The sequence below is a fragment of the Saimiri boliviensis genome, chromosome 3 (genome assembly GCF_048565385.1).
Source record: "Saimiri boliviensis isolate mSaiBol1 chromosome 3, mSaiBol1.pri, whole genome shotgun sequence".
NCBI lineage: Eukaryota > Metazoa > Chordata > Mammalia > Primates > Cebidae > Saimiri > Saimiri boliviensis.
In genome coordinates this window covers 69,965,155-69,988,193 of record NC_133451.1, presented here as the reverse complement: position 1 = coordinate 69,988,193, position 23,039 = coordinate 69,965,155, and the positions used below count along the sequence as shown (strand labels likewise).

The window sequence follows — 23,039 nt, the reverse complement described above, 5'->3', positions numbered from 1 at the left end:
TCTCCATGTTGGTCAGGCTGGTCTCGAAGTCCTAAGCTCAGGGCTCAGGTGATCCGCCTGCCTCAGCCTCTCAAAGTGCTGGGATTACAAGCATGAGCCACTGGACCCAGCCTATACTTTAAAATATTACTAAATTTTACTTAGAAATAGGCCAACATAATTTCTTACCAATTCAGTTTGTCATTCCTTCTATTATTCCAACTAAATCTTCGATGTGAAAAACAATTATTTGAAACATAAGAATCTTTGCTAAATATTAACTCTTTCTTGCCATAGACATACAGTAAATTCCCTGGTTCATCTATACCAAGCTCGTCCAACCCCCAACTTGCAGGCTGCATGCAGCCCAGAATGGCTTTGAATGTCGTCCAACACAAATTCAAAAACTTTCTTAAAATATTATGAGTTTTTTTTGTGTGATTTTTTTTGGTATGCTTTTTAGCTCATCACCTATCATTAGTGTTAGTGTAGTTTATGTGTGGCCCAAGACAAATCTTCTTCTTCCAGTGTGGCCCAGAGAAGCCAAAAGATTGGACACCCCTACTCTATGCTGCTCTTTTTAATGTTGACATCTTAGAGAAACAATGTCTATGTATATGTTGAAAGTCAGTTTTAAGAATGGTTTAATGACCAGTATAAACCACACCCTACCAAGAAAGAATACACTTGAAATATATGTGGTTTGCTTAAGAGAGAAAGTATTAGGAAGAACAAATGATGTGCTGCTTTCTCAAATGGGTGTTGGGGTTTAGTGTGAACAATATATAACTTCTAGCATAATATTCACTTTAATAAATATTTTGAGTTTTTGGAACCCCTCACAACAAAAAGAAAAACGAGTGAACAACCATCCTAGATGTCTTAGAACAAATAAGATGCTAAAATCAAAATGTTAAGGAAATGCATTCAAGACCACGCCGACCCCTTAGAAATGATTTATTTCATGTAGTGAACATGAAGGAGGAAAACTCTATAATTTCTCTCAGCATCTCAGAGTTACTTTGTCTTTTCAAATACCTTTTAACCTCTCTATCACAGTCTTTTCCTTTAAATAGGCCAGTGAGCCCCCAGATCCTGTGAGCTGACACCTGTCTCACCCTCCCTCTGGACTTTAGGCCTCTTCTGTTGGCAGCTGATTCACAGTGACCAAAGCACCTCCAGGTTTCCTGTTGTTCTTTATAGCCCCAGAACTAGGGGCCCAAGTAAAGGCCTTAATGCATCCTGGCTATTATCCTGAAAGCTATGTAGAATAGTGCACAGGTGAGAACCCCAAAAAAAGTGAGAGGAGGACTAGGTAGGTGTTCATTTAGGAATTCATTTACTATCTGCGCCACTACCAAAGTATGTTGGCACAGCAGTTAACTATAATGCATGTGGTTTGGTGATCAGATTCTGGAGCCTGTATCAAACCTGCATAGGTTTAAACAGAGGCAGAAAGGTTAGGAAAGAACAGAGCAACAATACTAGCAGAATGAGACTTTCAGAGATAGCCTCAGAAAGTGAAGGTAGCCAGCAAATTCTTGTCCTCATGGAGATATGGGACACAAAGGACCCTGTCAATGCTATGGGGGTCACTGGTTAAATAACAGTCACTCAGGTCAGCAGCCCCAAGTCATTAAAGGGACAAGAATTGACAACATTCTCTTTGGGAAGTCTTGGTCGAAAGACTAGAAAGGCATCCTGTAATGGAAGCAACCAAAATGTTCACTAGAAAATGGTTAAATTAATTGCAAAGCATATTATGCAGCATTTATAGTGAAAGAGGGGGGTCCTATATGTGTGACATGGAGAGAGGTCCACATTATCTAGTGAAAAAGCTTCCCATTTGCTGTCTACATCCACCAGTACATATAATACTTATGTGTTTTATAAATATCCATAAAAACTTCGTGGAGGAAATGCTAAATTATTCTTGCAGAGTGGTATTGCAGGGAAAAAATTCTGGGGGATAAATAAAAATGTATCATTTGTTTTAAGTACTTCTGTAGAGTTTGAGGATTTTTTTAAAAACAAGAACTATGATTTACTCTTTGAATTACGTTTGTATATAAACATTTTAATAACTTCAAAAAGCATCCTGGGTTCTGAAGTAGTTCCATCAAATAAGTTAATTTTGATTAACTGAATGTTTTACTTTCTGCCCACCCTTTTCTGTTTCTTATGCTGAGGCATAAGACAACCCAGTAAAAAAGTTGAGAGTCAAAACTTGAACTGAAATGTCGCACCTTGAGGATAAATGCAATTTTTCAAGAGCCTGGGTCCTCCAAGGCTAACTGAGAAAGTAAGAAGAAAAGGTCCAAAATGAAAAATGGAGAAGGGGGAAGAGAGACAGAGAAAAGAGATGGAGGAGGAATGGGGAAGAGAGAGAAAGAATGAGGGAAATACGCTGGAGTGTAAAAGCAGGGAGGGAGGTCAGGAAACACACTGTAAGGAGAAAAAGCAAACTTTATGACAATTTGTGTGAGAAGACAAATGTTACATAACCAAGGAAGAACACACACCAGGCTGTTAATTTAAGTTATCTGGGAAAGGTGGGGCAGGGAAATGATTCACTTTACAGTTTCACTTATGTTGTGTTCTAGTTATCTGTCACAACACCAAATAAAAAGATTTAAAATGCTGGGTGTGGTGGTTCACACCTGTAATCCCAGCACTTTGGGAGGCCGAGGCGGGCGAATCATGAGGTCAGGAGTTCGAGACCAGTCTGACCAACATGGTGAAACCCCATTGCTACTAAAAATACAAAAATTAGCCAGGCGTGGTGGTACATGCTTGTAATCCCAGCTACTCAGGAGGCTAAGGCAGGAGGCTTGAACCCAGGAATTGTGCCACTGCACTCCAGCCTGGTAGACAGAGCAAGACTCCTTGTCCGAAAAAAAAATTAAAAAAAAAATTGAAAATTAAAAAAAATAAAGCACATGCATATAGATGATTATGAATAAGAAAAAAAAAAAAAAAGACTAGTCAGCAAAACGACCTTAATTGTAACTTGGGCATGCAGCCTAAAACGTCTACCCTTCACCTACATTCATGGGCTAATATGATATTTGTTATCAGAAGCTTTTAGGTAATATGGTAAAGCAAGGGCTTTCAGACAAAATTTTAAAAGCTGTGAAGTTCCACAGGTTATCAGATTTATGTGCCACCAGCATCTTGGATGGTACTGTCTAGAAAAATAAATAAAAACTAACGAAGACTGCATTAACTGATAAAAACTGTCCATACTGGTCACTGCTCACATATGCACATTTTCCTCACTTGTCATTGCTGTGTCACCAACCACATTACACCCCTGTCTTTTCTGGAAACAAGGAATTAATTTCTATGCCTAGAATAATTTGATAGCATAATATAAGGAGAGCTCAGTGCTAAACATGATTTAGATAATAAAATCAAATTTTTCATTCCATGTATATTTAGCTGACAGAGTATCTATCATTCAGGAAGTTTCAAAATAGCTTAAGATAAGGGAACTTTTTCATTCTCCTTTTTTTTTTTTCTTCTTATCTTCCTTTCTCTTTCCTTGACCCATTTCAATTCAACTGCCACCTACTGATAACTTGTTATATATCATGGAGAGGGATATCAAGATGGATGAGGTCCAAACCTAACTTCAAGGATGTAGTAAAAACCCCAGGTATCTAAAGAAATGATTTCAGTCCCATGTGCTAAGGGTGGTAGAGTGTGGTGGTCAAAAATGTGGACTGGGCTTTGCAGACGCCGCTGCCGCCTGGAGCCTTCCAGTATCAGCCATGGTCAACCCCATCGTGTTCTTCGACATTGCCGTCGACGGCGAGCCCTTGGGCCGCGTCTCTTTTGAGCTGTTTGCAGACAAGTTTCCAAAGACAGCAGAAAACTTTCGTGCTCTGAGCACTGGAGAGAAAGGATTTGGTTATAAGGGTTCCTGCTTTCACAGAATTATTCCAGGGTTTATGTGTCAGGGCGGTGACTTCACACGCCATAATGGCATTGGTGGCAAGTCCATCTACGGGGAGAAATTTGATGATGAAAACTTCATCCTAAAGCATACAGGTCCCGGCATCTTGTCCATGGCAAATGCTGGACCCAACACAAACGGTTCCCAGTTTTTCATCTGCACTGTCAAGACTGAGTGGTTAGATGGCAAGCACGTGGTCTTTGGCAAAGTGAAAGAAGGCATGAATATTGTGGAGGCCATGGAGCGCTTTGGGTCCAGGAATGGCAAGACCAGCAAGAAGATCACCATTGCTGACTGTGGACAACTTTAATAAGTTTGACTTGTGTTTTATCTTAACCACCAGACCATTCCTTCTGTAGCTCAGGAGAGCACCCCTCCACCCCATTTGCTCGCAGTATCCTAAAATCTGTGCTCTCGCTGCAGTTCCCTTTGGGTTCCATGTTTTCCTTGTTCCCTTCCATGCCTAGCTGGATTGCAGAGTTAAGTTTATGACTATGAAATAAAGACTAAATAACAAAAAAAAAAAAAAAATGTGGACTGAATTCAAGATCTTGCCAGCTGGAGGTGAGGTCAGTTGATCTCATTAAGCCTCAGTTTTTCCCTTGTAAAAATGGTAATTACGTCTTCTACAGAAAGTTTTAATAAAAATTAATATGAGATAATCATTGAGTATGTATGTTTGGGGGCAAGGTAACTGAGATATTAACTGCTTACTCGTAACACTGAATTTCCCAGCAGGCTTCCTCTTTCCTCCCAGTAAGTGTCATTCATTGACCAAAGAAAAACAAGGCAACACAACAGAACTCAGAGAACCAAAGAATCCAGGTGCCGGATTTAAGATGTGGACGAATACTCAATTAGTCAGAGCCAGTTTTTCTTCCCAGCAGACGTTACTGCTTTCTAGGACTGATGAAGAAAGGCAAGGAGAGCCAGAGGGAAAGTGGAGGGGAGTTAGGAGTCTTATGTGGGGCAAGATGGAAGCAGACAGAGTCGAGAGCACAAAGGATGTGGGCCCTGATCCCAGGCAAGACTCCAGAGAGTTGGCTCAGTCCCAGAGTCCCTGCGAGCCCAGCAGGGAGGGGGAATCAAAGAAATGTCTGTGTGTTGCACCTGGGCTGAAGAGAGCGTGCTGCCTTCCACCAGCCTTTCCAGTCCAGAGTGGTTCAGGAGACGCAAACTGTTTCTGGTAAGCCAGCAGGGCATAGATTCCTAACCCATCTGAGAAGGCTGCAGATACCAACATCCTGACACCAGGCACCAACCATACATTAGCATGAGGAAATGGTGACAGGGATACCAAAGTTTTAATCTCAAATCTCACCCACACACACACACACACACACACACACACACACACACTGCCTAAGCCTCTTCCAACTTAGGTGCAACCCCAGGAGCTAGAAGAGATCCTGAATTGGCTGATACTAAGTTTCTGTCTCCCAGCTGAATGAGTCTCAAAATAGAAATTATGGTGTTTTTTATTTCAAGAAACAGTTACATTTCTCCCATAATTTTGTCTGTGGCTCAGTATTTGTACCTAGAAAACATGCTAAGTGTTCAATGCCATGCCTGGCACATGAGATCTGAAAATAGTGGGTCTGATTATTTTGATAAATAGTTCTATGTGCTGGTAGCAAACAGAGGAGAGGATATTTATGTCAGGGAAGGATGCACAGGACATGTTTGGGAGAGGTCCTGAAGGATGTGCATGAACTTGCTGACTAAGAGGAGGGAAGGAATAGTTCAGGGCAGAAAGTTTGAAGCTCTCAAAGCATCAAACAGCACAGGCCAATTGTGGAACTGCAAGTAGCATTAGGACCTGGGCAGGTGGCACTTGATATAGATGGAGAGGCAGATGATGAAAGATAATGGCCCTTTAGGCCATCTTCAGGATCTAGACTTTATATTGTAGGCACAGAGAAATCAGTAAAAGTTTACACCAGTGTCATGATGAGATCTGCGCTGTTCCAGAAGTCATGCTGACAGCATGTGAAAGATACTGAATGGGAGGTGCTGGGGTCACTGATTTTGATCATAATGACTTTGTCACCAAGGTGGAATCCCATTTCAGTGGGGACAGCTTTGCATCATGGTTAAGTGTGTAGTCTCTGAAGCAGAATAGGTAAAATTGAGTCCTGGGTGCAGCACTTACCATGTGACTTGTGCTACCACTTACCTACCCTATGAAGCAGCTTTCTCATCTGTAAAATGAGAGCTGAACATCGAATCTGAATCATAGAATTGCTGAACTTCTAGATGTATACTTTATATGAAGCACTTAGGACAGTGGCTGCCACAAAGGAAGTGCTTACTGAATCGTAGCTCTTATTAATGAAGCAGCACTTAACATGTATGGGGGTGAGTAATGATTACGTGGGAGAAATAGGGTAATGTCTTTCACCTATGGTATTTATTTAAATTTTGGTCTCCAAGCAAAATTTCAGAGAAGAAAATCCACTTTGCAAATTCACTCGTAAAAGGTATAGGTCAAGCTGCAATCCAAACAACAAAACCTCACCAGCTTAAAACGGAGTCTGGTTGTTTGTGCTGGAGAAAGTGTTTTTCCTTTTCAACCTTGAAGCTCTCAACAGGGTTGACGCGAATTACTAAGAGCTGCCACCTCCTATTAGAGGCAACAACCTTCTGGAAGAAGGTGAAGTGTGCTTGGTATGTGAAGGGCATTTGACACTTTGAAAAAGACGTGATCTAGACAATGAGTACTGATGGCCCAGAATCCTGAAAGGTAAAACTCCAGGAGTGACAGGTCCTTAACAGCATGGGTTCAACTGGAGTGCATTCAAATACTGGTATGTCCTTGTCACCGAGGAGAATGTGCCTGAGGAGCATGGGGAGGTGGTGTGTGCAAGGGTGGCCAGGCTGAGCTGGACGGCATTCAGAACCTCACTGTGCCTGAGCAGAGTGAGAATGTTATTTTCTGTTGTGACAAGTGAGTACTTTAATTGATGATGTCCAAAAAGCCCAAGGCTTGAGGACTGAAATCTTTTCTGGGGTATAATCCCATATGTTCAAATGGAAGCTTTTTTTGTTTTTTTTTAGAAAAATACTCATGTTTTTAAGACATGGATGAAGATAAGTAAAGGCTTGGGGGAGGTATGAGGAAGGGGAAGCATAGAAGATTGAGGCATAGAAGTTGATGCAGTTCCTATCCTTGGCTTGCAATTTATAATTGAACAAATACTGCCTCCCTGTCTGAGAAGCTGCCTGATGATCAGGTGGGGAAAAAGAGCCAGGGAAACAGTGTAGGAGATAAAGAGATGAAAAAAGAAGGACTAGGCCAAGAGTAGACCTGGGACGGAAGACAGTAGTGTGCCTGGAGGGCAGTGCGTATCTGAATCTAATCTTATGTGATAAGGAGGCAGCAGAACTAGAAATAGAGAAAGGTGACACTGTCATAAATTGGCATGCAGGTTGAACAAATGACTTACAGAAATGTGTTTTAATGACTGATAGCATCATGTTTTTCCATTGCTACAAACTTACCACTTACTTATTGTTAAGAGCTGCTTTGAAGACCCAGAGAATCATCTAAGACACCAACAACGATTTCTTCATAACAATACAAAACATCAAAAATAAAACTAAAATTACTTTTTTAGAAAATTGAGGTCAAGCATGGTGGCTCATGCCTGTAATCCAAGTACATTGGGAGGCCAAGGCAGGCGGATCACCTGAGGTCAGGAGTTTGAGACCAACATGACCAACATGGAGAAACCCCATCTCTACTAAAAACACAAAATTAGCCGGGCATGCTGGCGCCTGCCGGTAATCCCAGCTACTCGGGAGGCTTAGGCAGGAGAATCCCTTGAACCGGGGAGGCAGAGGTTGCGGTGAGCAGATATCACGCTGCTGCACTCCAGCCTGGGCAACAGAGCAAAAAAACTCTCTCAAAAAAAAAAAAAAAAATTGCTCATTGATTTGGCACTTCTTGTCTTTGCATTGTATCAGAATTTTGGGCCTTTCTTTCTTTTCTTTTTTTTATTTTTATTTATTTATTTTTTTTTTGAGACAGAGTTTTGCCCTTGTTACCCAGGCTGGAGTGCAATGGCGCGATCTCGGCTCACCGTCCGCCTCCTGGGTTCAGGCAATTCTCCTGCCTCAGCCTCCTGAGTAGCTGGGATTACAGGCACGTGCCACCATGCCCAGCTAATTTTTTGTATTTTTAGTAGAGATGGGGTTTCACCATGTTGACCAGGATGGTCTCCATCTCTCGACCTCGTGATCCACCCACCTCGGCCTCCCAAAGTGCTGGGATTACAAGCTTGAGCCACCGCGCCCGGCCTTGGGCCTTTCAAAAAGGACCTGTGATTACTTTCATTCATAGCATCAAAACACTCATCCCACTGACTTAGTTGTCTTCCTAAGACTTTGGTATATGAAGTCTTGACTACATACAAATATTCAAATGTCATCAACATTGCCATACACAGCTTTAAGAAAATCCAAAGTGCTACGAAAATGTAACTTCAAGAGATAAAAGCAAGAAAAGTTGCTAGGGTAAGACTAATTGGTGTTCCTGAAATGCAAATGACTTCCTTGATGATTTACTCCTACTGAGGTCCAGAAAATATGATATCGAATGTCTACAAATTTTCTAAAAGGGGTCAAGTCTTATTTGGTGCCCCAAATTTAAAATAAATAAATAAAAAAAACAACCTTGTATTGTAAACCAGGAGTCCCCAAACTTTTTACACAGGGGGCCAGTTCACTGTCCCTCAGACCGTTGGAGGGCCGCCACATACTGTGCTCCTCTCACTGACCACCAGTGAAAGAGGTGCCCCTTCCTGAAGTGCGGCGGGGGGCCGGATAAATGGCCTCAGGGGGCCACATGCGGCCCACGGGCCGTAGTTTGGGGACGCCTGTTGTAAACCTTAATATTTATGTTTGAATAGCAAAATTTTCCATCAGCTAGTTGGCAGTTTCATTGGACTTGAAGTGCTAGCCTCCTTGGCTCTCAAAAGAAAAACAGAAATTAAATGTAGCTCCTATTTACTTTTTTTGGCAGTCTCACTTTAATTATTGACTTAAAAAAGCTAATTCACCTCGCTTATCCTTTAAAAACCTACAAACAATGTGCTTCTAAAAAGGATTCTAGCCAATAACCACCATGATAACTCTTCAGAGTACTTAATTGTCTAGAATCTCTTTCATTTGCCTCAAATCACACGTTTTATTTTAGACTTTCACAAGTAGATTCAAGCAAGAGGAAAACTTTTCCTGACTTTCCAGTTTATTTGCTTTTAAGCACAACTTTCTCCCAGTAGATGTTCAGGAAACTGTTCTACTCCAAGCCGGATGTGAGTGTTATTCCACATACTTTAGCGCTCTTGCCTAGAAACCAGAAGATAAGATGGGGGAAAATACATATTTTTAAAGTTCTTCTAAGTCAGCACATTTGGGCAGTATCCAAAGTGTGCTTGTATTGGCCAAAGGCAAGAAGATAACAGAGTCCTGAGCAGATTCCAGCAGGCTTTTGGCTGCCATTTCTTGATGGCAGACCAAAAATCATGGCAATACAGACACACTTGTCCACAAACAGCTGTGCCATAGTCTATTGGTAAGAGAAGCAGCCATCACGTACTTTGTTTCTGGTCATTCACCATGCCTGGGCATTTACACACTTTTTTTCTAATTTTTAAATAATACCTCAAGGAAGCCATTATCAGTCCTTTTTTAGAGAAGAGAACATGAAGCTCAGCTTTTAAGTAACTTGCCAAGGTCTAACAGCAAAGAAGGGAGAGAATGAAGAATCAGAGAAGTCTGCCCAACCCAAAGCCCATGCTTTTCTCTCACACCACGCTGGACAACCAAGAGGTGCTGTAGGTGAAACTATTTTAACAAGAGGACAAAATTTGCTATCTCCTAGAGGGCAAAGAAAAGTGGACACACTCATTCCCTGGAGGTAAATACTTTATTCCTATTCAGGGCACTAAGAAAAACTAAACTACTTATAAACCCTTTTTATCTCCTAAGTCTAATGAGGGATGAACGAAGCCCCAGATGTCTCTAGAATGATATTTTTCCTCAGTAAATGGGAACTTACTCAATTTTTCCCTTCAAAATTGTACCTTTTCACATAACTTGCCTGATTTCATCCTAATTGGCTAAGCTATCAGGGTCAGAGTTTTTCTATCGACGTATAATGAGACGAATAATTACCATTTTTACAAACATGCCCTGGTTTCCCTCCTCCGTGCTTGGCTCACATTTTCTTTTGTCTGTATTTCAGTCTTTTCCTTAACCCCAATCTCTGCTATGGAAATTCTAGCCAACCTCCCAGGACCTGCAAAATATATTCCTTTCTCAATGAAATGCCTCTGATCTTCATCCAAGAGCAATTTCTCTCTCTTCTGAGTATTCCAAACTGCATCATTCAATCATCGACTATAGCCTTTATCACATTTTACCTTTAATAAAACTATCGATACCACTAAAATGAAAATCTTCCCTCCTAGATGAAAAGTGTTTTAGGAGCAGAGATTCTGCCTCATTCATCTCTGATGCCACATGGTGAATAGCGCACACAGGTATGGTTGAATTAATGTTCCTAGAACACTAGACACATGCCCATCTCATTTTTATGAGGCCAGGCTGTCCTCCTTGTCCCCCTTTGGTTATGTAAGTCCCATTCTTCCAAGATCTTTTTTCAATTGCTCCAGCCGTTTTTTTCCCTGTTTATGAACCAAATTTTTGGTACTTACCATAAAACTTCTGAGAAGCCTATGTGTTTGCCCTGTATTCCCAATGAGATCTACTCCTGGGGCTAATTTATCTGAATATTATGCTTGCTACTGACAACAACTTTCATTTACTGACCAGTGTCTCAGGCAGTCTGCTGAGTGCTTTATTTACCTTATCCTGTTTAATCCCTTGAGTAACTTTAGGGTCCCCTGACTTTGTTCCTCAGCCTGTATCAGCTCTCAGCCTTCTCTACTATCATCTATTTATCTATTTACTCACCTATCTATCCATCTATCCTCTAACTGCCAATCTAACGATTGATCGATGACTGGGCTCACTCTGTCACCCAGGCTGGAGTACAGTGGCATGATCCAGCTCACTGCAACCTCAATGGGATCTCTAGGCTTAAGGGTTTCTCCTGCCTCAGACTCCTGAGTAAGTGATACTACGGCACGTACCATCATGACCAGCTAATTTGTACATTTTTTATAAAAATGGGCTCTCGGCCAGGCGCAGTGGCTCACACCTGTAATACCAGCACTTTGGGAGGCCGAGGCGGGCAGGTCACAAGGTCAAGAGATGAGACCATTCTGGCCAACATGGTGAAACCCTGTCTCTACTAAAAAATACAAAAATTAGCTGGGCATGGTGGCATGCACCTGTAGTCCCAGCTACTTGGGAGGCTGAGGCAGGAGAATTGCTTAAACCCAAGAGGCGGAGATTGCAGTGAGCCGAGATTGCACCACTGCACTCCAGCCTGGCATCTGGTGACAGAGCAAGACTCTGTCTCAAAAAAAAAAAAAAAAAAAAAAAGAAAAGAAAAATACATAAAAATGGGGCCTCTACGTTGCCTAGGCTGGTCTTGAACTCCTGGCCTCAAGAGTTCCTCCCATCTTGGTCTTCCAAAGTGCTGGGATTATAGGAATCAGCCATCACACCCGGGCTCTACTTATAATATACTCCAGGATTTTGACAACTAGACAGTACGATTCTTGAGGGAGGGGGCCACATCCTTCTTACTTACCTGGGTGCCTACAGTGTCTATACAATGCATGGTAGATAATAGATGTCCAATAAATGTTCCATTGAAGTTTTGAAACTACTGAGATCACAAAACAAATAATGCTTTGAAAACTGTTTTTAGAAATACCAGGGGTACTTCCATATCACTAATCAACAAGTGAGAACCCTACTCCTGTCGGTATGGGAGCTGCCAGATTAAGAATTCTGCTTTTTGTCCTCTTATCCAGCATGAGATCCCTGCTCTTCATAAATGGATGTGTCTTCACCAGTGCTAATAAGCATCTGGACTTTGAGCTTTCCTCCCACTCCCTACCCACACCCCACCTTGTCTATCTCTGGTCTACGTTCATATCTGTGTCTGAAGGGAACATTGGTCTCTTCCTCATGTATAGAAATAAAAACCTGACAGAACCTAAAAGCATACCCAGAAGAAACTGTCTAGGCCCACGATTTACATCCCTGGCTTCCTTATTAACTAACTGCCAGACTTCAGAAAACTAGAGCCAACCCAAGAAGGACCCCTGGCAGCCGGTATGAACTCTAAGACCAGAGACTAATATGCCACAGTTGCTGAAGAGTGGGGGTAATGGGGAGGATGAGTGGGCAGAAGGGAAGAAATGGCTTCTAGAAACTCGACACAGCCAGGTGCGGTGGCTCATGCCTGTAATCCCAGCAGTTTGGGAGGCCAAGGCAGGGTGAATCACTAGAACCCAGAAGTTCAAGACCAGCCTGGACAACATGGGGAAACTCTGTCTCTACAAAAAATGCAAAAATTAGCTGGGTATGGTGGTGCATGCCTGTAATCCCAGCTACTTGAGAGGCTGAGGTGGGAGGATCACTTGAGCCCAGAAGGCAGAGGTTGCAATGAGCTGAGATTGTGCCAGATTGTGCCAGCCTGGGCAACAGAGCAAGATTCTGTGTCGAGAGAGAGGGAAGGAAAGAAGGAATGAAGGAAGGAAGGAAGGAAGGAAGGAAAGAAAGAAAAAAACTTGACATGTGATCTAGAAAAGGAGGATTATTCTGCTTCCTACAATTAGAGGACAACTCAGCCTCGATCCTCACGTTATGGGGAGAGTCAGAGAGGCAGCTAAAGGTTCAAGGATATGAATGATTTCCTCTCTCACCTACCTGAAAATGTGTAGCAGAGAAGAAAAAAAACAATAACCTATAGAAATATAAGATCACTGTTCATGGGAAACAGGTATCTCTTATATTAAACATACTTAAATATTTTGACTTCTTGACATATGAATTGATAAAAACATTATATAGCATCAGAAGAGTCCAACTTTTTAATTCTAATTTAAAAACAACAGTAAGGCTGGGCACAGTGGCTCACACCTGTAATCCTAGCACTTTGGGAAGCGGAGGTGGGCAGATCACTTGAAGCCAGGAGTTCCAGACCAGCCTGGTCAACAAAGCAAGCCCCCTGTCTCTACAAATGAAAAAAAAAAAAAAAAAATCAGGGCCGGGCGCGGTGGCTCAAGCCTGTAATCCCAGCACTTTGGGAGGCCGAGGCGGGTGGATCATGAGGTCAAGAGATCGAGACCATCATGGTCAACATGGTGAAACCCCGTCTCTACTAAAAATACAAAAAAAATTAGCTGGGCATGGTGGCGCGTGCCTGTAATCCCAGCTACTCAGGAGGCTGAGGCAGGAGAATTGCCTGAACCCGGGAGGCGGAGATTGCGGTGAGCCAAGATCGCGCCATTGCACTCCAGCCTGGGTAACAAGAGCGAAACTCCGTCTCAAAAAAAAAAAAAAAAAAAGAAAAAAAAAAAGAAAAGAAAAAAAAAAATCACTGGGTGTGGTGGCACATGCCTGTAGACCCAGCTACTTAGGAGTCTGGGGCAGGAGAATCACATGACCGCAGGAGTCCAACATTACGGTGAGCTATAATTGTGCAACTGCACTCTAGCTTAGGCAACAAAGTGAAACCTTGTCTCAAAGTAAACAAATAAATAAATTTTTTTTAAAAAAATAGTAAAGTGGGGACACAGGAGTTGTTTAGTAGTGGATATAGAGTTTCAGTTTTACAGGAAGAAAAGGTTCCGAAGAGCTATGGTACCACGATGTGAATATACTTAACACTACTGAATTGCATGCTTGGAAGTAATGAAGGTGATAAATTTTATGTATTTTTCATCACAATTAAAAAAATTTTAAACAAAAAACACAGTAAAGAACAAGTATGAAAAAGAAGAAAATAGCCAAATTCATTCCGAAGAGGAAAATACACTATTGCTCAACTTGGCTGCTATTTAAACCCCACTCCACTCCTCCACCCTGCCTTTTTTCTCTCAGCAAGCTGCCTAGCAGTTAACCTTAAATATCCTTTCTCTGTGTGTGGACAAAAAGGTCAAAAAATAGAAAAATATAAGACTTTACAGAAGCAGAGAGGAGAACTGTGGATCTTCTTCAGAAAAAAACACTTTCTTTCTAAACCATTAGCCAATAAGATTATTATTATTTTTTTTTTGGAGACAGAGTTTCGCTCGTTACCCAGGCTGGAGTGCAATGGCGCGATCTCAGCTCACGGCAACCTCCACAAGCAACCTCCTTCAAGCAATTCTCCTGCCTCAGCCTCCTGAGTAGCTGGGATTACAGGCACGCGCCACCATGTCCAGCTGATTTTTTGTATTTTTAGTAGAGACGGGGTTTCACCATGTTGACCAGGATGGTCTCGATCTCTCAACCTCGTGATCCACCCGCCTCGGCCTCCCAAAGTGCTGGGATTATAGGCTTGAGCCACCGCGCCGGGCCAAGATTATTTTTAAAATTACCTTGGTATAATAAATGACAAATATTATTCTGAATACCCAAATAAGACTATATTAAGTCCCTACTGTGTGATTCCAACTCAAGTCTGCTAGAGATTCATAAAGCTGATAGTTAAAGACAGTCATAGCAACAGGCAAAATGAGAAGCTTAAGGAACCCAACTAATTTCTTTTCCCATTACCTGGGCTACATACCCACCCTCACCCTATCACACTTTTTCTTATCCAGTGGGGAGTCTAAGCTGTTTATATTGACTGATTTAATTTGGGAAGGGACTTTAAAAAAATCTGGCCTAGTGTTGAGTTTGTTTTTCAAACGTGGTGTTTCTTGATCAAAGTGACAAACAGCAAATGTTTTGATTTATACTTCCTGAAGTTTGCAAATCTGGGAGGAAGAGAACTTTTTTAAGGGCAATGAGGCAGAATCTTCTTAATGCAAGAGGATTTTCTTAATGCAAGAATATTTTTAATCAAATTAAGACGCATGTATGCTTTATAAAACAGTGAAATAAAAGTAGCTTTTCTTTGGGGAGTAAATAAGTTTCAGGTCAACATGCTACACGGTTTGAGCTTACTGTCTCTTTCAAAAGAAGCTGGTGAGCAGAGTGAAACAGGGGATTCTTTTTTTGGTCCCTAATTTGAAGTAACAGAATAATTTCCAGTAAAAAGAATTTAATTAAAACATTTAAGATATATGCCTGCTGAAGCAATATACTCAATGCCAGCAATAGGGATAGAATTATTTTCTAGTTTTCTTTTTTCTCTGAAAATGTATATTACCTTAGTTTCTTTTAGCCAAGTGACCTTCGCACTTTGTATGCGTATCACTTCATTGTTAATCTCATTTATAGAATTAGACCAGAAAATCTTAATTTTTTTTTTGTTATGTTCATTTTTTTTTTAGAGGGATAAATCATCTTGACTTTCTTTCTCACTGTGTCCTTCATGGCAATTGTATATAAAGCTCCTGTTTCCTGACTCTGAAAAACACCCTTTCCCTTAAATATGGAGGCCGTAAGTAACAAAAGTCAATGCACGTTGAGCTTTTGTTACTTATCCCTATTCCAAAAATCTGAAATCCAAACTCTCCAAAATCTGAAACTTTGAGCACTGATATGATGCTCAAAGGAAATTTCACTGAAGCACTCTGGATTTTGGATTTCTAGGTTAAGGATGCTCAACTGGTAAATATATAATACAAACATATCAAAATTCGCCCCCCCCCAAAAAAAAACTGAAATTCAAAACACTTCCAGTCCCAGGCATGTAAGATATATTGGCTCTACCAGTCCCTCTCTGGATGTTTCTTTCTAGGTGTTCATTCACCTAACATGTTTTATTAATATGTTTTATTGTACATCTATTTTCCATGGACCCTGTGTGATAAAATCTGTCTGGCAGGCTGGGGAACCACAGGAAGGCCCCCTAAACTGGAACTAAGGGATTACAAAAGGATTCCAAACTGAGATACAGAGATTAAATGGGAGTTAGGTTAGCAAAGAGAATGAAGAAGGCTGGCAGACCCAGGAAGATGACGCCGGAATGGAGGGAGGAGAGCTCAAAAGAAAAGGCAGCTACAGTTGGCACACACAGCCTGGGCACAAAGGCCCAGCAGGCTCCAGATACTTAGCTACAGTCAGGTCCTGGTTAGGAGTTTGAAGTTTATCCAAAAGGCAACTGGAAGTCATTGGAAGTTCTTAAGCAGAGGGATGGGATCAGATTCGCCTTCTTGAAAGATCATTATGGTTGTAATGACCACTGATGGAATGGGGCAAAACCAAAGGTAGGGAGACTAGTTAGGGTACAGCCATGGGAGTACAGCCTGGAGGTGATGCCTGGTACATAGGAGGTGGTCAAATGTTTGTTGAACAAACAAACAAATAGGCTGAACTAGGGTAATAGCAGAGGGGATTAAAGGAGAGGTGAAGATAGGGAGAAAAATTAGAAAGTGGAGTGGATAGGTCTTGTTAATCTTTCTTGAAACTCTTTTATTTATTTATTTATTTAGATACAGGGTCTCACTCTGTCACCTAGCCTGGACTACAGTGACATGATCTCAGCAACCTCCCAGGCTCAAGTGATCCTCCGTTCTCAATCTCCCAAGTAGCTGAGACCACAGGCATACACCACCGTGCTCAGCTAATTTTTGTATTTTTAGTAGATAAAGGGTTTTGCACTGTTGCCCAGGCTAATCTCAAGTTCCTGGGCTCAAGATCCACCCACCTCGGTCTTCCAAAGTACTGGGATTACAGGTGTGTGCCACTGCACCTAGCCAAAATCTCTTCCTTGATTTATACAGTTATGCCCTTTGCTTTTCTTTCTATAATAAATCTGTTTAAGCCAGGCGCAGAGGCTCATGCCTGTAATCCCAGCACTTTGGGAGGCTGAGGCAGGCAGATCATCTGAGGTTGGCAGTTCAAGACCAACCTGACCAACACAGAGAAACTCCATCTCTACTAAAAATACAAAAATAGCTGGGCGTGGTGGTGCACACCTGTAATCCCAGCTACTTGGGAGGCTGAGGCAGGAGAATCACTTGAACCCGGGAGGCAGAGGTTGCGGTGAGCCAAGATCATGCCATAGCACTCCAGCCTGGGCAAAAAGAGAGAAACTCTGTCTCAAAAAAAAAAAAAAAAGAAAGAAAAATTCTGTTTGATTCAATATAAAATATCTAAGTTATTTTTCAAATAAAATGCCTTTTTTTAAGAAAAGTATACAATTCAATGATTTTTAGTAAATGTATAGAGTTTTGCAACCATCACCATAATCTAGGATATTTTCATCAGCCCCAAAATTCCCTCAGGCCCAATCCCTGCTCCCACCCCTAACCCAGGCATAACTGATCTCCTTTTGTCTCTGTAGATTTTCCTTTTCTAGATATTCAAATAACTTGAATCATATATGTAATCTTTTGTGTCTGGCTTCCTTTGCTTAGCATAATGTTTTTGAGGTCCGTCCATATTTTAGCATGTTTCAGTAGTTAATTCCTGTTTATTGTAGAATAGTATTCTATTATAAAGAAACACATTTCGCTTATCCATTTACAAGTTGATGAACATTTGGATTATTCCCACATTTGGTCTGTGATGAATAATTCTGCTTTGAACATTTGTGTAAAAGTCTTAGAGTGGACAGACAGAGGCCTTGTTAATTTTTATTAGATGTGGGAGGTTGTGAGAAAAACAAAAGGGGCAAAGAAGATGCCCAGATTTCAAGCTTGGCAACTGATGGGTGATGATACGTAATTCACAGAACTGGGAAAGACTGGAAGGAGAGCAGCTTTGATGAGAAAGGTGACCTTAGTTTGGTGGAAGTGCCTATGAGATACGGTGTGGGTGTGCCCACTTGACAGGTAGGCCCATGGATGTGGAACCTTAGTTTCCTTAAAACGTCTAACAAAGTTAGGCCCATTTTTGAGCAGCGTGTCCCATGTTTAAGATACATTCCTCAGGCATAATAAAAGCAATTCTCTGTGACCTAGGCTCTTCTGTGTATAAATCTGACCAAAGAGAAGTTCATGTAATATCCCACATACTCATTTTGGTTTGCACAGCGATCGTTTTTTTTTTTTTTTTTTTCATTTTAAGCAAAAAAATTATTTAAACAAGAAACTTGAAGGGAAAAGTAGGTAGGATTCTTTTCTCTTTCCCCTTTCCTTTCCCCCTTTCCCCTTTCCTTTCGAGACAGAGTCTTGCTTTGTCACCCAGGCTGGAGTGCAATGGCGTGATCTCGGCTTACTGCAACCTCCACCTCCCAGGTTTAAGCAGTTCTTCTGCTTCAGCCTCCTGAGTAGCTGAGATTACAGGCACGTGCCACCATGCCCAGCTAATTTTCATATTTCTAGTAGAGACGGTTTTACCATGTCAGCCAGGCTGGTCTCAAACTCCTGGCCTCAAGTGATCTGCCTGCCTCAGCCTCCCAATCTGCTAGGATTATAGGCATGCACCACTGAACCCAGACATACGATTCTTTTGTTTTGTTTTAGAGTAATTTATCCCTATTTAAAGACAGATTGCCCTATATGTAACAGCTACATACAAAAAAGTTATAAAATCGTCCTTGGTTTACAGTGATAAATGAAGAACATTAAAATTCTCCAATTGAACAAGGTGTGCAAGGCGCTTTATGTTGTTGTTTTTGTTAAAACAGTGAGAGCAAAATAACTTACTGGAAAATAAAGATAAGAGCTCAATGAGCATGCCACTAATGGAAAAAGGGGGTATTTTCACAGAATCAGTATTTTTCCCTGTCTCGTCTCTAGGTGATGTCAATCAAAACATACCATTGGCTGTTTAGATTTTTTTTTAAATGCAATATGCTTGTGCACATATACCAGTTACTTTATGTACAATAAAGGAATGGGGAAGGGGAAAATGAAATAATAGAGAAAACTATACTGTAGTAGTCAGGATGTAGTAGAACCAAATTGCAGTTTTCTAATCGAAAATGTCATTTTGGTCTGAAAAGAACAGAGTTCTAGAGTAATAAAGCAGATTCCCTTCTTAGTAGACACCTCCCATCTGCTGTTAGAACACATCAATTGTATCTTCAGCCTCCATTTCCAACTGTGCAGGTGTGTCTGTTTCATTGATTGGTTGCCTGTCAAACAGAATCTGATCTGCCTCATTGACAATCCCTGACAATCGCTGTCATTCACAATAGGCTTTCATTCCTTTACTAAGTGATGTATGCCTCTTAATGTTAAACTGCACCACAGAACCATCCTGCCCCATCACCTTCAAATTAATATGATCATTGTTCTCAGTCTTGACTCCTTCCTTGGGCTTTTCATTGGCCATGGTGAGCATCTGAGTCTCCTACCAGGTCCTCACCAGGAGCTGCAGAAGGAGGCAGCAGCGATGGATGAGGGAGAGGGAGCGCGATTGTTTGCTCCCTCCCCCAATCCTATGTGCACCTGCACAATAATTTTAATAACATCTTCTATTTGCTAAGCATTTCCCCTTTTAAAAAAAATTGTAAGGAATACAAAACAGGCTGGGCATGATGGCTCATGCCTGTAATCCTAGTACTTTGGGAGGCTGAGAAGGAAGGATCACTTGAGTCCATGAGTTGAAGATGAGCAACAGAATGAGACCTTGTTTCTCCAAAAAATAATTTAAAAATTAGCTGGGCATGATGGCGCATGCCTGCAGTCCCAGCTACTCAGGGGACTGAGGTGGGAGGATCGCTGGAGCCCTGGAGGTTGAGGCTGCAGTGAGCCATAATCACACCACTGCATCCAGCATGGGTGACAGAGCGAGATCCTGTCTCAAAAACAAACAGATAAACAAACAATCAAAAAAACCCAGCCCACATAACATAAAATGAACCAGCTTAATCACATGTAAGCGTACAGTCTAGGAGTATTAAGTACATTCATGTTGCACCAGCATTCATCCACAGAACTCTTTTTCTCTTGTAAAACTGAAACTTTGAACTCGCTGAACAGTAATTATCCAATCCTCCCACTCCCCATCCCCTGCCAATTACCATTCTACTTTCCGTTTCTATGAATTTGACTATTTTAGGTACCTTGTATAAGTAGAATTACGCTGTAATTGTCCTTTTGTGACTGGCTTATTTCACTTAGCATAATATCCCCAAAGTTCATCTATGCCATATTCTATAACATGATTTCATTCCTTTTTAAGCAGAATAATAGGCCACTGAATATTTCACCACAGTTTGTTTATTTATTCATCCCTCCGGGGACACTTGGGCTGCTTCTCCCTTTTGGCTATCGGGAATGATGCTGCTGTCAACATGGGTATGCAAATATCTCTTTGAGTCCCTGCTTGCTCCGCATTTTCTTCTAAGAAATTAAGATGTAAGAATTGAAAGATCTTTCTCATACTTCATATAATATCATCTCACATTCTCGTTTTGGTTTGCATGACAATTTTAATAACATCTTCTGGTTTGCTTAGCATTTCCTCTTTAAAAAATAATGCTGTAAAGAATACATAACAGGCTGGGCATGATGGCTTATGCCTTTAATCCCAGCACTTTGGGGGGCTGAGGAGGGAGAATTGTTTGAGCCCACGAGTTCAAGAGCAGCTGAGGCAACAGAGTGAGATCTTGTTTCTACAAAAAATAATTTAAAATTTAGTTGGGCATGATGGTGTATGCTTGTAGTCTCACCTACTCAGGGGGCTGGGATAGGAGGATCATTGGAGCACTGGAGGTTGAGGCTGCAGTGAGCTGTGATTACACGGGGAAAGCCATAATCCATTGATGCATCCGAATAACAGGTAATCACATGAACAAGTCCAAGATTAAAATTGCAAAGCTCCGGCTGCAATGAGTGAGGCCAGAACTTTCTGCAGCTTTGACACTGGGGTATCACTGGACTTTAACACTAGAACCTGCAACACAGAAAATTACTCTTTTATTTTTTTTAAAGGACTTTAGAGGTACCACCATAAGTCAACAAATACTTCAGCCCCAAATTTTCCTCATAAAAATTTCTTTTTTCCCAATAAACCATAGGGGTCCCAAAGGTGACCCAGTCTGGTTTGGTTTTGTGATAAAAGTGTTTAGCACTTAAAGATTTCGGTAGTATGCCAGGTCAGGTAGGTCAGTACTGATGCAGTGGAACTTACCAGGGCAGCGCTTATCAGGGAATGAAGGTATGGCATGGGGTCAGGATGTCACGCCTGATGGCAGAGAGAAAGATTAGATGCACTCCAGCAAGAGTAGAGAGAGGTTTTGAATTTCATGCTACAAAAAAAGGATGCAAGCCAGGTCCTAGCTCCATCAAGTTGGATCTGTTTCTCAAAACAACTGTTTTCCACAGATGAACAAAGCAGGCAGCTCATGGAAAATACCAGAACAGGGCAATGTTTCTATTCTATCGGGATCATGAGAGACAGATGAAAGTGCCAGGAATCAAGTTAATAAAATCAGTAAGCTTAAACGCCACAAACATCACAAAACACCATTTTAATTGTTGTAGATGTAGCAGAAAGCAGCCAAATCCACAGAACAGTCCAGCACTCCTGGCAAAGCCTTGAATTTCACCACTGCTGGGGCAGGAAATCCATATGGCTCTGGGCTCTCCTCCAGATGACTGGTTCTTCTGACAGTCCAAGTCTAAGTCCAAAGAACTCCTGGAATGCCACAGCTTCCTGGTACACCTTCCCAGGTGCCCCACCCTCAACTGGTATTGAGGGTGGGTCAAAAAGTTAAACACAGCTATCAGTGGCAGAGAGATAGGAGATCGAAAACCCATGGATCTCAGCCAGGCCACATGGCATGAGTGAGTAGTTCACAGGCAAAGCTGCAGCCAAGTTGTGAGTTGAGGTGGTACCACAATTGGAGGCCTAAGGCAAAGGCTAATTTTACTCAAGGTCATCAGAAGTCCTGGTAATATTGTGTACATAAAAAACCGATCTCACCTATTTGTGGATGGTATTGGCAGCTGTGGAGACCCCGGTAAGAACTGTAAAAGCCTTAGAACCCCTTTGAGGTAGAAATCCTTCCCTCCAAGTCAATGTTTCTCAAGGTCGAAGATACATCTGAAACACCTGGAAGCCTTTATTTTATACACACACACACACACACACACACGCACACACACACACACACGCACACTTGTTTTTGAGATGAGGTCTCACTGTGTTGCCCAGGCTGGTTTCAAACTCCTGGGCTCAAGTGATCCGCCCACCTTGGCCTCCCAAAGTGCTACGATTACAGGCAAAAGCCACCGTGCTGGGCCGCCTGGAAGCCTTTAAAACCAAGGCCCAGCCAGAGGTTATGGAAAAGGGAGATGGGGAGTTTTTAGTGTGTAGAGAGTTTCAGTGTTGCAGGATAAAAAAGTTGTAAGCTCCATTGCACAATAACTTTGATATACTTAACATTATTGAACTATACACTTAAAACTGGTTAAGATGACAAATTTAGTGTATGTGCGCATGTGTGTGTGTGTGTATTTGTGCGTGTTTACCACAATAAAACAATGCAACAGTAACAAGGCCAAAAGACCCAGAGGCCCAGGACCAACCTCAAATCAACTGAATCAAAAATTCTGAGGATGAATCGCAGGCATCATCATCATCATGATTTCTATTTTAATTGTAGCACAGACATCATAATTTTTAAAAGCTCCCAAGATCATCGTCATGTGCAGTTAAGATTGAGAATCACAACTATTAATCAATGAAAGATTCTGGCTGCATAAACTCAAGAATCATTATCAATTAACAACCGCCTGCATTCACTTCATATGACTACACAGATGTTTCTCCAAAGAAGTTAGGTTCAGTGAGTCCTTTAGATGAGAAAGTGGCTTTTCTAAGCAAACTCTTTGACTTCACAATTTTAGATGTTTTATTCACTGAAAGTCGGAACTTTCTGAGGAGTAAGCTAGCACATAAGGAATGGGATACTTTTTGAAATTATATGAATGCTGACAGCCAGGAAGATTCCATGTGCTAACTGACTATGGGCCTACAGAGAAAGTATTCTTTTTTTTTTTTTTTTTGAGACGGAGTTTCGCTCTTGTTACCCAGGCTGGAGTGCAATGGCGCGATCTCGGCTCACCGCAACCTCCGCCTCCTGGGTTCAGGCAATTCTCCTGCCTCAGCCTCCTGAGTAGCTGGG

The 23,039-nt window shown here is 41.6% G+C and overlaps 2 protein-coding genes and 1 pseudogene across 5 annotated transcripts in view; 1 reads left to right on the top strand and 2 right to left on the bottom strand.

Annotated features, from left to right (window-relative positions):
- The window catches only part of SHROOM3 (shroom family member 3), a 379,671-nt gene that overhangs the window by 93,599 nt on the left and 263,033 nt on the right, over positions 1-23,039 (bottom strand). The window lies entirely within an intron of this gene.
- Positions 3,702-4,468, top strand: LOC101047434 (peptidyl-prolyl cis-trans isomerase A). The gene has a single exon (XM_003923914.4). It carries the CDS (start codon positions 3,753-3,755, stop codon positions 4,245-4,247), a length of 495 nt encoding a protein of 164 aa, XP_003923963.1. The 5' UTR covers positions 3,702-3,752; the 3' UTR covers positions 4,248-4,468.
- LOC141584009 (small ubiquitin-related modifier 2 pseudogene) lies at positions 4,258-22,942 on the bottom strand (annotated as a pseudogene).

Excerpts from the sequence above, each read along its gene's own strand:
- LOC101047434 (XM_003923914.4), top strand. The coding sequence starts at position 3,753 with ATGGTCAACCCCATCGTGTTCTTCGACATTGCCGTCGACGGCGAGCCC.